Raw genomic sequence first — 19956 nt, forward strand, 5'->3', positions numbered from 1 at the left:
GCAGCGCGGAGCGGCGCCTTTAGGAAAAGCGGCGTTACACAGGCCCCGCTTGCATTCGGACTTGCCAAAGTTACTGAGAAATCCCGAAGGTGGAAGGCGGGCCTCTTCTTCTGCTCAGCGTTCGTTCAGGCTTGCTGCGCCGTTCAGTACAGCTGGGCAACACAGCCAAGTAGCTATATTTTTTTTTCTTTTTCTTACAGAATTAACCTAACTTTACTTTGCCAGCTCAGGTTTTTTGGTAAGGAAAGCAAAAGTGAGGGCAGTGTTGCAAAGTACAGAAGAACCCTTTAGCTTGCTTAAACGATTGAGCAACAGTCATCCCTCGTATAATTTTATTGGGTTTACGTCAAGGTGGAGTTTTGCTTCTTACGTTTGCCCCCAATAAAATTACTTTCTCAGGCCCGGTTGGAGGGTGGATAATTGCCGTAGTAGATGGAAAGAGCCTTAGGGAAGGTGGGGGTGACGGGATTGATTCCTTGTCAGCGAGCAGAGGAGGGCATTATGACTTACTAAGCACGCGAACATTTACAATACATGTAGTTTCTGACTTCAGCCTGGCTTTTGTACTGGCAGGTGAGGATGCAATGACAGGTGATACGGACAAATACCTCGGACCCCAGGATCTGAAAGAGTTGGGAGATGATTCTTTGCCTGCTGAAGGATACATGGGCTTTAGCCTGGGAGCCCGCTCCGCCAGGTATTGTGTTTGCTGTTTCTCGTGTCTGCCTGTCACCACAGTTACAACTTTTTACGAACCAAGTGCGCTCTTTCACACAAAGCTGGAGTCGGTTTTGAAACAAAGTAGAGGGGGTGTACTTCCGTGGTATAATACCGCGCCTTTAAAGCATATGTTCGCTGCAGTTTTATTTCATATTCTTTATTCATGTTGGCTTCTTATGGCAATGATACAGAAAACTGACTATTCACTTTTTCTGGTATCTGCTCATGCTCTGAACATCTCCAAAGCACCTCTTTGCTAGCAGTTTGCAACTGTTCTAGAAACTGATCTAGAACAGCCAGCAGAACCAGGTTTCTTTTCACTACTGCTGGCCGGATTGATCCTCACAGTAGAGTGTTCCTTAATTGACTAATTTAGCTGAAGAATGTAAATGCCAGAAAAACTGAATGAGAATCATTTTGCTATTTTGGTGCTTTTATTTCTTCAAAGGTACTAGCGAGTAATCCAACCAAGATAGGCAGTATTAAAGAAAAATGCTCCCAAAAATAAAAAATCAGGTGTACCCTAAATTTGTTGTAGGGTTTCATTTGACAGGGAATGGATTACATGTTACAGAAAACAGGTCAAAGTTTCTGTGAACCTGATAAAATATTTTAAACTTTAATAGCTGACATGTTGATTTCAACTCAGTTGTTTCTAGATCAACGTTTCGGATTTCATTTTTGAATCTTGCTAAAGCCTGCAATGTGCATTGCTCAAAACAATTAAAGCTGTATAAGCAGAGATTACTTCCATAGCTGTGGATTTGCAATGTATTTACTGACAGTCGAATCGTACTGCAGCTAATAATTAAACCTCATAAGCTGGAGCCCTGAGGACTTTTTCCTATGCTATAGTTTAAAGATCTGTTTTAAAAAGCGAGTTCATTGTCTAACAGCAAATGGCAACTCCCATAAGGTAAAGCTTAGATGTCTACCCTTCAGTCTTGTTTGTTATGGTTGCATTAGAAATGCAAGCATGCAGTGCAAAGTTGCTCTTTAGTAGTTCCCAGCCATGTTTTGCTTCACCTAAAATTTTTAGGTAAGTTAATAATTATTTTATGCGATAATACATTAATGAAGAATGTCAAAATGTGTTTAGTCCATTAGCTAGAAAATCGGAAAAACATATTTGAAGGGAGAATCTTACATCTTTGTAAACTTAGTTAGCAAAGCTGACATGCTGCTTTTAAACAGAAGTTGCCGTGAGCAAGGTCATCATGGAGCACTATCAGATGTGGTCAGGTCTGAAGCACCGTGGTGATGGTGGAGAGGGAGTGCCCTTTGGGTGCAGAGCTGGGCACTGGTGCACAGGACCCCTTTTACTCATCACAGTACTCTTCCCACACATGTCTAAATTCTCACTGTGCAAGTGCGAGAGCAGAATTTCACGGTCAAGATCTGTTAGGTAGATGTGAAGGTTCAACTTCATGTTACCTTTTCTTTGAGAGAAATCTAATATTCCCATGCTTCTGATTTTAGCAGTGCCATTACTATTTGTTGCTGCGTAACTCATTTTTTACATTGCACATGTTATGCTCAGAGGAGACAAATACAGCGTTTTTCCTGTGAAGTATTTTATTTAGCAAAAAGTGTTCTGTGGATGCATATTACTACTGATTCTGAGTGTAACATTAAGAAATAAACACATTAAATATATAAGCCATCCAGCCATAACATCTTGCTTTTCCTGTCTGATTCTTTGCTTTCTATTTCTCCTGTTTCTTTTCCACTGTAAATTGCTTTAGTCCAAAAGTCAGGTAAGAAGGCATGGCATCGTGTTACATCTTTCTGCTGCTGCCATTGCTCATCTTCATGTTATTCGGCATTGGAAAGTGACATACTTTTATTTTGGGGGAGGATGGGATCAGCCTTAGAGAATATCCCTCTGCTATAATGAACATAACTTGATTTCTTTATACCCTTTATCATGTAAAAGTCTGCTTAACATATGCCTAGAGTGTGTAATTAAGATCCCAGTTCTGCTTCTAGCACAAGGAGGAACGTGTGCTAAGGGACAAGAAAAGTTTGATTAACAACTACAAAATGCATGAAACAAGTTGTAGAGTTTTGAGTTTGAAAAGTGTTGCTAGTTCAAAAGTGTAATATGTTGTTGGATGTTGCTTTTTATTAATTCACATTTTTTTACTACTTTATTTTTTGTCACGTAGCAAGCATGTCTAGGCCTGCAGCATGTTTTTAGCACATACCATAATGTATCTTCCAGGGTTAAGTGTAACACACTCCTACCTTGATTTAATTGCAACATATTCAGAGGGATCATAGTTATTTCTTAATAGTCTAACATGCACAAAATAATCCCCAGAGCATTGGAATCTGTATTTAATCATCAATAAGCAAATTTCTTCCTCCTTTCATTTCAAAATTACTATACTTTTTTCTAACTAAATGAATAACTAGGGTGTTATAACAAAGTTAAAAGTGGTTCAGCCGCAAAAAGAATGACAACACACAAACCTTGCTCATAGTTAAACCTGCTTCAGCAATCTGAGCCATACGGGCAGGTGCTGTAACCTACCCACAGCTTCCCCAGGACCTGCCCTCATGGGTCTCCTTTCAGGATTAGGGTGTGAAGATGTTTATCGAAGTTCATCTAAGTACTTGAATACACTTTTTGGGATTTATTCTAAAGCCATGGCATTACTGCCAAAGCAGTAAACATCTGTTGTGGTTTTGCTTATGTATATTGTAGAGAAGGGGATAGTTAATTGTACTCAGATAATTATTATTCCATTTTTTCCCTTGTATTTATTTCACAGATTATGTATATTTTGCCATCTTATGCTATCCCTGGAAGTTGCATGTATTAATTTTTTTATTTTTATTTTTTGTTCATCTCATTGTCATCTGCACTTTCTATGATAAATGGTAAATACAACAGCCTCCGCTCCTTCAGTTCGGATAGGTCCTACACGCTGAACAGAAGTTCTTATGCCCGAGACAGCATGATGATTGAAGAACTGCTGGTACCAGCAAAGGAGCAGGTATGTGCTGCATCTGCCACCAGCTATTCGTGCTTCGTATTTACGATCTGCAGCCCCCAGCTGTGCTTTGCAGAGGCTATTGCTACTCTCTTAACTACTGAAGAGGGAGAAGAAAGGAGCTGAGAAAAAGAAATTGTGGGTTTACCACACTGTGGTTTTGATCCTGCAAGAGCCAGGGTGATGGGGTCCCAAACCGAAAGAGTCTTTAAGGGACCAGTTATGTTTCCGAGTATGAGGTTGTCTGTAGAAGGCAATGGGAGCATCTGTGACCTTAATGTTACATGTATCCTTAGAGTGCTTTGATAAGCTGGGAGCAATGTGTTTTACACTAAGCAACTTTTGTCTGTGCTGTATAGCCCAGGGATTACGTTCACCCATTCCGTCCGCATGGGGGGGACTCCCAACTGCTGTCCTTGTTTTTCCACCCTTGGGAAGAATTTGGCCTTGTAAAGATTAAGCTGTTATGCACTGACCAGTTTATATATCTTCCAAACATTTGTGCAATGACTAATAAAACAAAAGCAGAATCTTTTGACCTGCTTACAGTGTGGGAAAGTCTTTCTAAAAGCTAATGCTAGAGATGATAGGGTACCGCAAGCTTTGTGAGTTCCTCATCATTTTGCTTGGTAGACTTGCTTCAGGTTTTCAAATCTATCTGAATTACTCAAGAGTTTCTTGATACGCAGAAGCCAGAGATCTGCTAGGAAGCTGAATAAAAATTCACATAGAAATCTTAACTTGGAAATTAAAGGACCATAGAGTGACACTGTTGTTTATGTCCTGGAAGAGCATAAGGTAGATTGTAATGAAACGGAGGTTTTCTGCTGCTGTTTCCACAGAGGTGCCTCTCAGCAGCGGCAAGTATTCCTGCACAGGGAGTTACTGATCTCAGAGGATGCTTTCCTGGGGGAAAGGGTCCACAGAGCAGGACTGAAGCATTTTTAACCTTGCTTGTATTAGCCTGTAAGTTCTAGTATAGTAGAAATTACCCAGTTTTACTGCAGTTTTTGCACACAGTTTTGGTAGCATTATGACAACGGCTGAGATTGGATTATCTTTAGTAATTGAGTGTTTATTATTAGGTTGTTACTTTCAAGTGAAATGCTGTAAACCTCCAATAACCTTGTTTTGCAACAGCCAGCTAGGGAGGCTTTCTGAACATTGCATAGCAGTAATTTTGTTGCTTTTGTTTGTTTCTGAAGTCGGAAAATAAAATCTGCAACTATGGCCATTGGGAATGAGAAATTATATTCCCAGGCTGAGAACCTAAAGTTACTCTGACACTTCCTACTCCTAAGCCTTTGTTAAGTTTTCTTGATATGGTAGAAATTCGGAGGAGAGGAAGACTCCTCAGTCTGAGAACGTATTACATTGTTTTATGATTCTGGCCATTTTTGTGATTACTATCAAAGTAGATGGCATTGATTTAGCAGCATTTGATCAAATGACAAGACTTAAAACTGACACTATGCTGAATAACTCCTAAAGAACATTGTTCAAAGTGTGCACCATTAACCTGGTTTGTATTACAAAATTCCACTAGAAAAATAAGAATTACTCATCTGTACATGGAGGTGTTGCAGTGACATCAACCACATCATGTACAGGAGTTCTACTTTACGACAAACTTCATATTGTGTACAAGTGGTCATGGACCTCTCTGCTTCCTGGAGGCTCTCTTGCAGTGCTGGCTCTTGAGTTGACAAGGCAACAAATACAAAAACCTAGTGCTGGTGCTGAGCAGCAGTCTAGGCCGTTGTCATTGCATTTATAGTCTTCATATTTTTGTGATTCCAGTTTTGTCCACCAATGATTGTGCAATTACTGCAGTTCAGCTCTGGTCCAGATTTGTCACGTAAAATGAAGCCAGGCTGGAGGCCTGGCTGACAGTCTAACTGTAAATGTTATTCTAGTCTTAATCCTGTAGACAAACTTCAAGTTTCTCAAGTCCACGAGGGAATCAGGAATGGTGAAGGTGGTGATAGAAAAAAAATGTCTTGAGAGGTTAGTAAAACCATGATCCCCTGAAAAACAAACAACAGTAAAGCAACAACCTATCTTCATGAAAAAGGGAGCCCACCTAAAATTTTCTGCTATGATTTCTGCAAACCTCAAAGTCCTGACAAAAAAATACATCCATCCTCTGGATATATTCCCGTGTTCTTCAGCCCAGCCCAAACCTACGGTGGTAAGCTTTACAGCTCTTTGGCTGAAGCAGGAGGAGTGCATTTGGGAGATGGAGAATGCCCTTCCCTCTGTGCATTACTAGCATTCTAGACAAGCTCTGCTATGGCGGTAGAAATCAAGGAAAAATCCCACCTTGTGTTCCAACAACGGAATTCACAGGAACTAAGATCATTGTGGATCAAACTAATATCCTAAAAGTCCATCTGGAAACTGATAGGAGTTAAGTCTGTTTTGGAGTATCGCACTACTTTGAAGAAGTGAGACATTGCCTATCTGCATATTCCATTTCTCTTCTGTAAAGCTCAGACCTGTCTGGAGTTCATGGCAACAGCAAAGTCTCAGCGTAAAAGGAATGACTTTTATCACAAATGTAAGTATGTAAAGGAGTGAGGGGCATTTGTCAACCCCTTGATCAGGTTAAAATAGAAGATCCCATGGCTGTCTCTCCCCAGGATCACTGGGAGACTTGGGAGCCTAAAAAGAGTCAAATGAGGAAGATTTGAAACTAGTCTTCACTGAACCTGACTGCCAGCATGACACGTTGGGTATTAGAGTTTCTAGCAATTCCCTGAGAAGTCGAGATATTCTCCATTGTTTGCATTCAGTGTTTTACTGCTGACCCTGTTCAACAAGGAAGTCTGAATCCAGGCCATACCGTGCCTCATAACCTGGCTGGAGCCAAGTTGAAATTTCTGTGTCCTGGTGCGTTACCATGGATGCAGCAACTCAGACCAAATCCGAACAACTTTCTCCACGGAATAATTTACATCAGCCTCTGAATTTAATCAGCCAAAGGCAGGATGGATCAAGCTGTCCATTGCATAGCAGCTTGCTGAATCTCTTCTGTCTGGATAAATTCATCTGGGAGGAAGCATAAATTCTTCTGTTTGCTGAACTCTGATATTATACAGCCTGGATATTCGGTTATGCAACCAGCAGGATCCTTGCCGGCAGACCCATCAGTGGTTTTATACATGCATTTGCATCTAATGATGCCACGCCCTTTAGCAATGCATATTTAACCTCTCTTGGTCCAGGGAGGTAATGCTGGGACCTGACCAAACACAGGATGAATCCTGTGATTTGATGTCACTGATGATGTGCCATCCTCTGGACTGCTTGTATGCACAGGAAGATTTTTTTGCCTGCCCGGAAAATCTAGCACCTCAACAGACTGACGAAATGAGATCAACAGATGTGTGCCGCGTGTTAAGATGCATGTGTCCAGCTATTAGCTTTTCTTACTCTGTTTCTCAGCCAAAATTATTGGCTGTAGGCTTTGTGCTTTTGCTGGCTGTAAATACATCCAAAAGTTCTGTTTCAGTGCACTTTGTCAGAAAAGAACGCATCAAAAAATACAGCCACCTGATATACAGACAGTATCTCAGGACAAAGGAATAGACCAAGGAACCCTATGTATGTGTGTAGGCAAACCTACAGCAACTTGGTGAGCGTAGTAGCACCTCTATCTAGCATAGATTATTTTAGAGTGGTGGTATTTCCTTGGGAATTAGGTGGCCCTGCATTTAGTTTTCTGTATCACACTGCTGTGATACAGAACTTCAGCATTTTTCAGCTGTTACAGCAAACATGATCCCAGGTTTATGTGTTGGTGTATGTGTCCTGGTGTGTGCCTGGACCTCAGTACAGTGACAACGTTACAGCTTAGCAGGCATTTGAATGACAAACACTAAATTGCATAGTTCTTTTTTACAGATTTCTTATGTTTCTTTGTTTTGTCCTATTTTTTATGATAATGTTGATCACTGAGTGAAGGAATAAATTTATTTTTGTTTATCTAAATTTTTACAACTTTTGAAACCAACTGTCTGGATCTTACACTGTTTGGTATCAAAAGTAATGATGTGCTCGGCATGAGCTCTTACGAAGTTAGATCGCTTGGAATAGCAGAAATCCACAGTAATGGCTTTCCTGCCTAAATTGCGGGATCTTCAGGAAATGTAGGAGAAGCTCTAGTGTTCTATTGGAAGGAAGTAGAAAAATGTCTTCATTAAACTAAATTATCGTACTTTTTCCAAAATGGTACTAATTAAATCTATTGCTGTTGCTTAATTGCCGTTGTTTTTAATGACATTCATTTTATCTTTTATGTCTGATGGTTTATTTTTGTGTTTAACGTATGCAAGTTTGCTCATTATTGTTGCTGTCTGTGCTTGAACCATCAGGCTTCAAGTACACATTGCAAAAAGTGCGATGAAAGATCCTCATAAAAGAGTTAAGGTAGCGAAAAGAAGGAGCCGTCAGGTCATGTACCATGGTGTTGGACAGATGACAGAGCAAAGTTGTACCCTGCAGATGCTTCTATTGATTGGCAGTAAATTGCAATGCCAGTGGTTTTTGGAAGGAAACCTGGGATGCTCATTTGAAATAAAAGACATGTCTAAAGAGAGTTTTTTAGAAACCCCAGAGTGGTGGGAGGGTTGCAGGTTCTGGCCAACAACAGAGCACTATCTGCTCGCTTATCTTGTGGAAGCTTCTCAACAGAAGTATTTTTGTGTGTTTATGACTGACTTTGTCACATTAACTACTAATGCTGATATTTCCATTCAAAATAATTCATTTGCACTACCCCTCTGTGCCAATACATTTAAAAAATAGGTGGAAATATTAAAACTTGCCCGTCTAGAAGTGTGTGGCCCAGGTTTGACTTGAACCCACAGAATTTGATTTGAAAACAGCCCATGAGGCTTTAGTCTTAACAGACTCTGCTCTCTGCAGGTATTTGCCTGCAAGCAGAAAGCAACCTACTTCCAGGAAACACTGACATCTTCAACACCAGTCTTGGGTGAAGATTGTCTGTGTGTATTGCGAGACAGCTTCTTGACTTAGTTTTATTGACAGTAACTTCTGACGGTGCTTCTTAAATTGTTTAGAAGCTTTCATATCACCCTGGCAACATGGGCATATAGTATTTGAAGATGTCATTTGTTTAATTTCCTAGGAAAAAAGAAACAAAGAAAAAAGAATAGTCTACTAGAATGGCTTTGCTACACAGCTAAGAGGATTTATAGCATGAGACCTTGTTGCGGGGCACAGGACGCATGAGTGCGCATGCGCATGTCCATGGGCAGCAGCGACAAACAAGTTATGCCTCAATATCTGTCAGATGGGGCAGTTAATTATAGCACCAGTGTGCCAGCGCTTCACGGGGTTAAAGCTATTTTTATAGAGATGAGTAGGGACAGTGGCACTCTAGAAAACAGTGTTCATGTTGGTTGTACATGTATAAAGCAAACTAAACCCTCCTCCCACTGGGAGCTTGGTCATGCATTCACAGCTTTAATTAAACTCTCAGTGAAGTTATTCACAGGTTCTGCTTGAATAAGGATCTATCCAATGGTGTTTTCTGTGGGTGAATATTATACTGCCTGTCTGTATGGTGTCTGATTGCAGTACAAATGGTAATTTTTTTCAATCTTTTTAAGCTTGCACATGTAAGTAAAGATTGGAGAGAGACATAGTTGTAACTGAAGGAAGTGGGAAAATCGGGCAAAAAGAATGTTTGAAGATAAGTAAGATTATTACCCTGTGGGTTCCATGTTTCTGTTATGGAATTTCTAGCAATTTAACACCTGGGATATCAGCACTGTTATGTGGAAAGGGGCCAGATCTACATTTAATAGAATTATGTTAACAAGCTTGTATTTAAGACAAGTGTTTTTCATGTTCATTTTAAATTTCAATCTATCTTTTCTTATTATATTTTTAAGCACCTGACGTTTCAAAGGGAGTTTGATTCTGATTCTCTAAGACACTATAGCTGGGCTGCAGACACCTTGGACAATGTTAACCTTGTTTCAAGTCCCATCCATTCTGGGTAGGTCACTTCACAGATTTCCTTTACCTTTAAATGTGGACGTGTATTGTCAGCTGAAGAATACAGCCTGCTGTAATGGCTGATAACATGCCTATTCCTGCTCCAGTTGAAGCCAGTGGCAAAATTCACACTGACTTCAATGAGAGTACTTAATAATAGGAGTCAGTCTAAATTCTTGCATATCAAACCAAAAACTTGCTTCTGCACTTAATTTTCTGAATGCCAAAACATTGTAATCCCACAGGCTTCTCTTTAATAGTTCTGTTTTGCTTTTTCTGCTGCTTATGCTTTGCTTTTCAGTGTCATAAGGTGATTTTGTTTGAATTGTATTAAGTTATTTGGAATATGAAATCAGAGATACAATGTTATGTGCTCTGTTCTTTCATAGAGTTAAAAATGGGTGGCTTTAAGTTAACCTCTCATTTTATTTATACTTCCAAACTCCTGCCTGTTCTCCAGTATCCGTAGTTTTATTTTAGTGGTGCTATTCATTTACTTATGAGTCATCACTGTAGTTGTGGTGCTTCTTGACAGTACCAGATAGACTTTATTTAAATGCAATAGTAGTTGTTTTTCAACACCTATTGTAAAAATCCACAAATAAATGTGTAACTGAAAGGAATCATTGCACATGAGATAGTCTAGTATGAACATTTGTTGTTTAATTTTCAAGATCAGGACATAAAATTTCATATCCTTTTCAATTTCCTTCCCCATTTTGTGATTAATTACGTTCTTATAACGAAAATCAGTGCAGCACATGCCAAAAGATTTCAGTTCCAAAATAGCAGCAAATCCCAGAAATCTAAAGCTACAGTCCCACAATACATGTAAGTGCCTTATTCTGCTGAACAGATCTATACAACAGTGGATTTTTGGGGACTGGGCTGATAAAATACTGCATATGGTTGATGCTAGAGTTGAAATACCAGAATTGCAGTATGAAAAGATAAAGTCTATTGGTTATCACGGAAAGGTATGTCAGCAGAGGACCTCAGAGAGAGAGCTGGTAGTCCACCCATTTGCGTTACAGAAGGATAAAATGTAGTCAAGCCATTCCTGAAATATGTTTAATTTCTTTGTAGTCACTAAGAATAAGAGATTCTGTAGTCTCCTAGCTTCAGTAGTTCACTGTCCTTTGTCACAATATTTCTTCCTCTGATACTCAATTTAAAATTTCCTGGCTGCAGATTAGGCCTATTTCTTGTAATATCTTGCTGGTCTCTTCACAATGTTTTATATGTTGGAAGACAAGTAGTCCTCTCTTTTAGAGACTAAAATGTCCCAGATCTTCCTAGGTGATGCTTTTCCACATTTCCATGCGTTCTTGTGGCTGTCCCCTGGCTCTCCCCTTTTTGATGATAGCTTATTTCTAAGCCAGGGTCGCTACGTCTTTGGTCTGACACATGGCACACCTAATCTTAAACAATCCCGCAATAAGAATTATGATTTTGGTAACTGCTGTTTCTCTTGACAGATGTTTGTGATCTGCTAGAATTTCTTGTTTCTTTTCTGAAATTCTGCAATCTGGCGCTTTTTTTTTTTTTTTTTTTTTTTTTTTTTTTTTTTTTTTTGAGTATGTGTTTGGCATCTCCTATCTGGTTGTGTTTTTTATTTTACTGTATTTCAGTTTGTTGGTTCCAGACCCTATTTCCATTTTAGCAAGATATCTTTTAATTCTGATCTTACTTTCCAAAGACTTTTCAGACCTTCTTTCTGTCTAGTGTTCAAATCATGAATGAAGACATTAGCTTAGTACCTAGCCCAGGACAGCACAGTGAAATCTCCATTTGAAGTTTCCTTTCAGTTTAACAGTAAAGCACTGATGGTATCTCTTTTGAGGTAACTTCTCAGATGATTGTGCACTTACCTTATCTATAGTGTACGTTGATTGCTTACTGAAATACCAAGACTGTACTTCCACACACACACTGGGTAAGTTACTCGTCAAAGGAAGTTAAATTCATTTGACATAAGTTACTCTTGCCACTTATATTTTGGCTCGTTTATTATTTTGAGGACTGGTGATAGGTGAGTTGTAATCTCTTGATAATCTTTAGGCCCTTATTGACTGATTGTTGGATAATTTATTCCTGAAGATTTCTGATAATTGGGGTTAGACTGATTGGTCTAAAATTTTATGTACTTATTCTGGTACAAAACAGGTCTGATGTTTGCATCCTGCCAGTCCTCTGGGACAGTACTTTTCTGCCCTTTGTTCTTCAGCATGTTCACTACTGGTTCCTGGTTCCAACCCTCCAAAACATACATGCTGTGGATATGGGATTTTTTTGCATCAGCTACTTTAGATCTGCTCCCTTTGTACACCAGTCCTCACTAATGCAGATGTGGCCTTAGCTGCTGCCCAGAGGGGAGAAGCTGCAGACCTGCAGCAGTGGAGCAAGCTGTGGGGCTGCAGAGGAGGAGATAAGATATTCTCCAAACAGGTATAGCTTTTCTGACCTGTCAGATTTCTCATTTGACAAAGTCCATCAGAAATGATGCTGTGATGACTCGGTTCCTTTGTTAGGAAAAAACCCTCACTCGTTAATTTTCTTTTCAATTGTGGCCCCATATTATAATGTGATACTGTTTGGTTTTCCCCATTATCTTCATCTAGGGGCAATCAACAGATATTCCCTTCACATTTTGCAGTACCTCAGCACATCTGATATGGAGAGGATCATGACTTTTTGCTTCTCCCAGTCTTTTTCTGAAAAGCAGCTCTTCTTCTGCTTGTTCGCAGTGCTTCATCCCCTGGCTTTGTTCCCAGTTCTTTCTGTGGCCATAGGCAGAGGTACTCCGGCTGGTGTTGCCTGCTGTCAGCAGCCCTCGTGGTCCAGGTCACCCTGCGGCCACAGCCTGGCCCCCCCGCTCTTCGCATTCCTCGTCCTCCCCTCCGTGTGCCGTGCTGGGGGAGCGCCTCTGCAGTCTGCTCCCTCGGGTTGCTCTTTTCCCCGTTTACCCACTGTCAGAAGAGCATCAAAGTTTGTTCCCGTTTCTTTACTGAGGCAGAAGGGGAATTCTGAGAGCAGGATGTGGAGATCCAGCGATGTATCAGTGAAAGGCAAAGAAGGAAGGAGTTGTTGGCAGTGATTTCGACTCTTCTGGTTTTTCCTTTTTTTAAGCCAAGATAATGTTTTATGTTTTTCTTCTTGAGTTCAGATAAGTTGTTTTGCCAGCATATATTTTGAACCAGGTCCATTGTAAGCAGTACATTGAAATGTGTCATGAATCTTGAGGCCTTTAGAGGGGTAGAGACCCCTCACCAAAATGACCTTCAGCTTTCACATATGAGCTTACTCATGCAACTTTCCCAAACTAAAATGTGGGTGTGCTCTCTTCACGTTGGCCTTCTTGTTAACTCCTTGGTTTTCTTCTTAGGCAACAGAAAGAAATTAATGTGTCACACTGCCTTCCACATTGAGAAGCTCAGAAATACTGCATTCAGTCTTCCAAGGTGGAATATATCAGATTAATTATAGTTTACTCAAACCTCCTGTAGACAGAACTCCTCATATTTGAAAGCAATGTAATGAATGGCATGGACTGATACTCCTTTCAAGTATACTGCCATACATAACTTTATACATTATATACTTTGGAAAATGAATGGCTATAGAAAAATACAGAAACTGGTTTTCCATGGCACAGTGGAGCATGTTCTGGGAATTAAATAAAGAAGTTGTGTTATAGTAAATTCGCTGTTAACCTAAGTAAATTGCAGATGCTTTTCTCTTTTCCATGTGCTTCTGCGTTTCTCAGAGAAGTTATGGACTTGTGCTGACTAATTAAATAAACACTTCCTTTCAGGTTTTTTTTTCCATGTGTAGCATATTTTATATGACATAGGTCACGGTATGTGAAGCAAAAGCCAAATAATTTCTAAAGTTGGCCATTGAATGTGTTGCTTTTGTTATTTTTCTGATTGTTACTTTTCCTTTGCGCTTATTATTGATATTTTCTTTTGCTTGCCTCTAATTATCTTACATTAATTTTTCCCATTTGCTTTCTAAATTATTTTGCAGCTATACCTCTCCACTCCCCCAGTATGATTCAAGGTGATAACTCTGTGCTTTCTGTGAATCCTCATTTTATTTTATTTTTTAAACTTTTTTCCCCACAGAGTGTGTGTAGATGTTTGTAGTGCATCCGCCCACATCCTCATCCCTTCCATGTATTCAAGTAGAAATGCTCATTAGCACTTAGCTTTGTGTTTTAGAGATCATATTGTAGTTTCCATTATTAGTGCAGCATTAATTTAGGTAAGCATCAGCTACTAATCTTTTTGATACAAAGTGCATGAAATACTGTTTGGAATTATTGTTATTGTTTAAAATGGTAAATTACTAATTTGAAAACTAAACCAGGAAATAATTAATATGCTGTTGACAATGATTACCTTTATATGGGAGCAATATGCATAAAGGCTGATCTGCTAAAGATTTTGTCTTCACTGAAGGCTGCAGCGTGGTGTAGACACCAAAGCTGGCTGTAATGGGCTAGTTCCTGCAGTGGGGCGCAGACTCAATGTCAGGGGTTAATCTGCCCTTGCTGTGAGCAGTGTGCATGAGCAGTGCTAAGCCCCACGTTGCCAAGGCTGGACTGACCTTGAAATCTACAGCTTAAACGTACCTGAGATCTTGGGGCCTGATTTTTATAGGTACTTTTCACTTCCATTGATGATTTTTATTATTATTATTAATTTAAGTCAGTTGATTTAAGTGCCTAGAGAATTTTGACAATCCACTCTTACACACTTCAGTCATTTAAATAGAGACAACGTCTTATCTCAGTGCCGGCATTGGCATTTTTGCATTAGATGAAAACCTTTTTTTGTTAATTCTGAGCTGGCTTAACATGCCAGTAATCATGTACATGACAGCCAACTCTCCAAAACATTGCTTTGTGCCAAGCCCAGTCCTGCCAAGCTCCCCGGGAGGCCTCTCCGCTTCTCTGTGGTGCACTGACCAGATGTGCCTCCCCGGAGCTGCTGCAGCATCGACCCTGAAGGGGTGCTGCAGCCAGCCACCCCTCCGCCCTGCGTGCTTCCACGTAGTCTGAAGCGGCCCCATCTTCTCTGCAGACAAAAACCATGCATATTTTTAAAAGACCACCAAAGCACCAATTGTAACAGATTCCTGTCAGTATTCTCCCTTTGATGACCAAGGGCTGTGGGTCCATGCTTAAGATTTTACTTTGCTTCATAGTAAATTTTAATGGATTGTCTTGAACTCTCTTCACAGCTAGTCACGAGCTGGCTCCTTGCCGGCTCTGAAGACCAAGCATTGGCCTACCCTTCCACATGCTCAGTGGCATCTGCCTCCTACCATCAGCCTTCACCACCTACTGTGTAGAGCAGTTGCAGGGAGAAAGAGCAACATAAGCATGCTGACAGGCTAATAGTGAGCAGAGGGCAGAGGGAACCAAAGGTCCAGGCTCTCTGGAGCTGCCATTTCCGCTTGGTACAGCCTTCTGTTAGCAAACGGAAAAGTTTCAGTCTGCAGAGTTTACAGACATCTGAGGTCTTGTGACCTATAAATATTAAGATTAACATAACTTTTATATAATTTAAAGATTGCACATATTGTTTTTGACATAGATCTAATATTTGTAGAAAGCGCTTGGTTAGCCATTCAGCAAAGATCCTTCCTACTGAAACAATTCCTCATACGAGGAATTGGGATACCCTAGTGGCAACATTTGGATTTGTTCAGTAGCATACAGTGTGTTTATCTAGGAGGGAAATGTGGATACAGTTTATTTTTATGAAAACTACTGTGGAATATCATGACTTTTATTCCATGCTTCAGTATTGTAAAGAGTCTGGGGCACAAGAAACGATAAATTGGGGTTAGGGTTATTTCAGAGGGCTGTTTCACCTCTGTATCTTCACTGATGGTTTTTAATTTGGTTTGAAGAAAGGCAATGTAGCAATTTCTTTATCTGGAATTCAGTTGGACAACTTTTCCATCCTGCTTCATGTATTTACAGCTTGTGTCCCTACCCGCCTGTCTCCTGCAGACCACTAAATACCAAATTTTGATTACACTTCTGCTTTTGCGCAACTTCCCCCCCCACCCCCCCCCCATTATGGGCTCTTACACTATTACTTCAGTTTACAGTAGGGAACCAGGAAATTGAATGGACTCACCTTTTATTCATGTGAAGGTTTAGTTCTTAAGCTCTGGAAGTTTTGGCAACAGCCTTGGAAATAGTGAAACCATGCAGCGGATGTGCCAGCTGTGTCAGCCTCTGCATATCATACAGAAGGAGCAAACAAAAACTGTATTGGCATCAAGACTGAGTTGATAACTCGTGTCCCTCTTGATACTGGCCTCTTACTGCATCTTCCACCTGAAGCTATTCTCTCTTAGCAGCTTATGGTACAGAGGAAAAGGGAGGGTATTTTGGAGCCCCAGAGGAGACCCCCTATAACTGTTTAGGCCTGCAGGAAGCTGTTTTGATCCCTGTAAATTGGAAGGATCTTTGCTGCAGAGTTTTGAAACAGGCTGAAGTCTGGTTTGGGCCCTGGGAGGAGACTCTGCTTTCCTGTCACTGTTCTGTTAAAGACAGTAACACTTAACTTACGCAGCTTCTGAGCATTTCATAGATGAAATAAAGCATGGCTATTAATGATTATTTTTGTTAATATTCATTATTCCCTTGCTAATGAAAAGAATTTTATTTTAAAATCTACCACTCTACGTACAAATATAATTGCTTATTCTTATATTATTAAATGGAAAATTATGTATTGGAATGACACTGGCAAATGCGATTTTTCTTTAATGTCGCTTTTTGCTAATGAATGTCATCTTCACAGAGGAGTTAATGGCATGATTTCCTGCAGAGTACCAGCTGCCTAAAGAAAGTTACGTACTTGATATTCTCGCTTATTCCCTGTCAGTGGAAGCCCTTAGTATCCTGGGAAAGACTGTCACCCATGGTGCCAGCAGCACTCGCTCTGCCAGCCATCAGGAGCATTTGCAAATGAGACTGTGAGGAAATTTTGAAGACCAAGATCCCAAAAATAATATGCATTTTTGAGTCACCTTTTTCTACATTGTCTGGTTCCTTTCTGCATGAGAGGCTAATTACTCTTATTTATGGACAGTATAGCTAACAGTAACAGAGGGATGTTTTTAAATTCTAATAAAACACTACTAATACACTTACTTGTGTGCTCTTTTACTCCAAATTACTGAGTAGCACCTGTTTGTTTCACCATGACGTTGCTAGACCTGTAGCAATTCCTGCATTTGATAACCAATAGTTAACATGTAAGTGTAAGTTTTGAAAGAATCTTCATGTTCTTTTTAATTTAACTGGGATCGGGAGGACTTTTCTAATGACGGTTGACTTTTTTGCTGATCTTCTGCTTGTTTGGTGACCATTTTCATTGACATGTTTCCTTTTTCCTACAGTTTCCTGGTTAGTTTTATGGTTGATGCACGTGGGGGTTCGATGAGGGGTAGTCGCCATCACGGAATGAGAATAATTATCCCACCACGCAAGTGTACAGCCCCAACTCGGATCACCTGCCGCTTGGTAAAGAGGCATAAACTAGCCAGCCCACCACCAATGGTTGAAGGAGAAGGATTGGCGAGTAGACTTGTAGAAATGGGGCCAGCAGGGGCACAATTTTTAGGGTGAGTTGTTCTATGAATTTCATTGTTTACACTCAAGTTTCATCTTTCATTTCCTTTATCCTGTGGCTCTAAGTAGTTATACATTGACTCTAATTCATTTGAGCATGTAAGATAGGCTACTGAACTTGAAATACTAAAAAATGCCAGCCTGAAATTCCTTCCGGAAAGTACCTTTGTATCTTAAGGGGAGCTTTGCCTCGATGATGACTGCAGGGTGGAGCCGAAGGTAAGAAAAGCCATGAAAAGGCTGGGTCCTGCCCCATCTACTCATGCAGTCTGCCTTTGATGTCAGGAGGAGTCACACATCTATAACCCAGAACAAGTTTTGACGATCTTGCTCGTAGAGTATTGGGGAAACATCACTGTCACAAAAAAGTGTCCTAAAGTCACCCACAAGAACCCAAATATTGAGCTCTGTTCCCTATGCCACAGCGTGTTCACAGCTCCTGCCTGAGTTGCTGGGAGCTGCCTGTCTCCGTCCCGTGGAGCAAAGCCACTGAGAGCAATGGCAGAGGACTTACTGTAGAGCGTCAAGTAGTACAAATGCTAGGAACTGACCTTTTTTTTTTTTTTTAAGTAAAATAGGGGAAACAATCCACTATGATGTGGCTTTTTTTTTCCTAATTATAAATTTTGTTCGTTACCATGAGTGGCACCCTGGTGTATACTGCTGGTTCTGTCGGGAATGACAGCTTGTTCCTAATTTCCCCTTCTCGTTTCTCTTCCTGCTGCATGGATGTTATTCAGTAAACTGCATCTTCCTAACACTCCTCCCCCTCTAAATGAGGGAGAGAGCATGGTTAGCCGAATCCTGCAGCTTGGTCCACAAGGAACAAAATTTATTGGGTAGGATATGTACGGAAAAGATACAGAATGTCTACAGTTTTTCTTTTGTTTCCAATTTTTTGTTATTCCCATTTTATTTTTTCTTTTAAGTTTTCTAAAGCTTTCAGTTGATTTATGTCACTGAAAGAAAATCATAGTGGCTTGATTTAATATAGCTCTGCTACTATCTTGTGCTTATAGGCATGTAAAATTCACTGCCAGCATTCTGCTTTCATAACTTCTGTGCTTTTGTAATTTTTTAAATTTGAAGTGTTTCAACTGCATCAAATACATTTTAATACACAGTGACAGTCCTTTAAGTTCAACCCTGTGGTAGAGAAGGTATTTACAGGCCTCGAGTGAGTCTGTTTTGGGAAGAGCATTTGTAAAACGTGTTCGCATGAAGTCTATTCTTTATGAAAGATTATTTAGAAGAAATGTCATTGATTGAATGACTTCATTCAACAAGGTTGGAGAAAGACTACTCTTTTCAACCTGCGAGAGGCATCTTGTTAAAATAAATTTATAAAGCCAAGTATGTTACCTAAAGGAACTGCAGTGTGTAGTCTAAAAATGTAAGAATGTTTCCATATGATTTTGACTGTTGTTTTCAAACCATATTGTGAAATTTATTGCATTAGGTTTGCAAAATATTGGTGAGTGTTTGGTGTTTCAAACCTGTTCAATACCTTCTCACTGAGTATTCTCGTTAAATGTCATGCACAAAATTGTGCGGTTTCTGATTATTTACAGAGACAGTATCTGAAATATTAGCCTGCAAAGATTGTACTCTAGTGTTAGTTTTCAGTTTGTACTCTGTTTGAACTACAGAGTAAATATCATAACCAATGTATTTAAATTTTTGGTATTTACTTGCTGTGCACAATGGGAGACAGCAGCTATCCTATTGTTAAAGGACTTGAGATTAGAGCAATAGCCTGGATGTTCTTAAAAGCATCTAAAATATGTATTAATTAAACTGTCTTCTATTTTCATGGGAAAAATATTATCTAACTCTTCTCCCCTAGTATTTAATGTGAACTTCCAACTAGTTTATGTTTTTCCTTGTGATGGCTGTTGTGATTTCTGTGCTCAATTAATTCATTGGTTAATGCACCCAACACCTTGCAGGTGTACAGTACCATAGAAGTGCTGCATACATCTCCCATCATGTCATGCTACTTTTAACCAAGTTATTACAAAGCGGTGAAATTCTTTACAAACTCTGTAGGAAAATAATGATACTGTCTATTTAAATGTCTTAAAGCTGCATAATCCATAATTGTTCACTTACTCTGTGATTTCAGTCGGTTTGTCTTAGCATACTTTTAAAATGCATATCCTGCCTGTGCAGTGTTTGGCAAATGTGTCTGTTTTGTTAAGGAATGGCACATGAAGTGAATGGTGGTTTCTGTCGGTTGTTCACAATAACTGTTCAGTAACACACTTGCAGTCCTCTGTTAAAGGTACAGTGTCTGCTGGCATAGGTGTTACTGTTAACCACCTTCTCGTTCCCTTTCCTTCCCCCCAAAATGTTTGACAGTAACTAATATGAATGTGGTTGTGATGTTGCTTAACTCAGAGAAATCTGTTCTGAAAGGATCTAAACATTCCCCAGTGACGCTTACAGTGCAGATGTTGCAGCTGAGATTTTGGGCATGAGAACCAGAAAGTGAAGCTAATGAGAAACAATCTCTTGTGTTTCACAGGAGCTGCATCAACAGGGAGCCAG

At 39.9% G+C, this 19956-nt stretch overlaps 1 protein-coding gene across 1 annotated transcript in view; it reads left to right on the forward strand.

The window, feature by feature from the left end:
* Positions 1 to 573: 573 nt before the first annotated feature.
* Positions 574 to 19956, forward strand: part of ANK3 (ankyrin 3, node of Ranvier (ankyrin G)) — a gene marked incomplete at its 5' end in the record, with an annotated part of 74083 nt that continues 54700 nt past the window's right edge. The window contains 5 exons of the mRNA XM_010296964.1: positions 574 to 697; positions 2466 to 2477; positions 3635 to 3722; positions 9641 to 9747; positions 17175 to 17399. Coding sequence (XP_010295266.1) covers positions 574 to 697; positions 2466 to 2477; positions 3635 to 3722; positions 9641 to 9747; positions 17175 to 17399 — 556 coding nt within the window. The remainder of the gene's footprint in view (positions 698 to 2465; positions 2478 to 3634; positions 3723 to 9640; positions 9748 to 17174; positions 17400 to 19956) is intronic.

This window comes from Phaethon lepturus, unplaced genomic scaffold, assembly GCF_000687285.1.
Source record: "Phaethon lepturus isolate BGI_N335 unplaced genomic scaffold, ASM68728v1 scaffold38691, whole genome shotgun sequence".
In the NCBI taxonomy this organism is placed as follows: Eukaryota; Metazoa; Chordata; class Aves; order Phaethontiformes; family Phaethontidae; genus Phaethon; species Phaethon lepturus.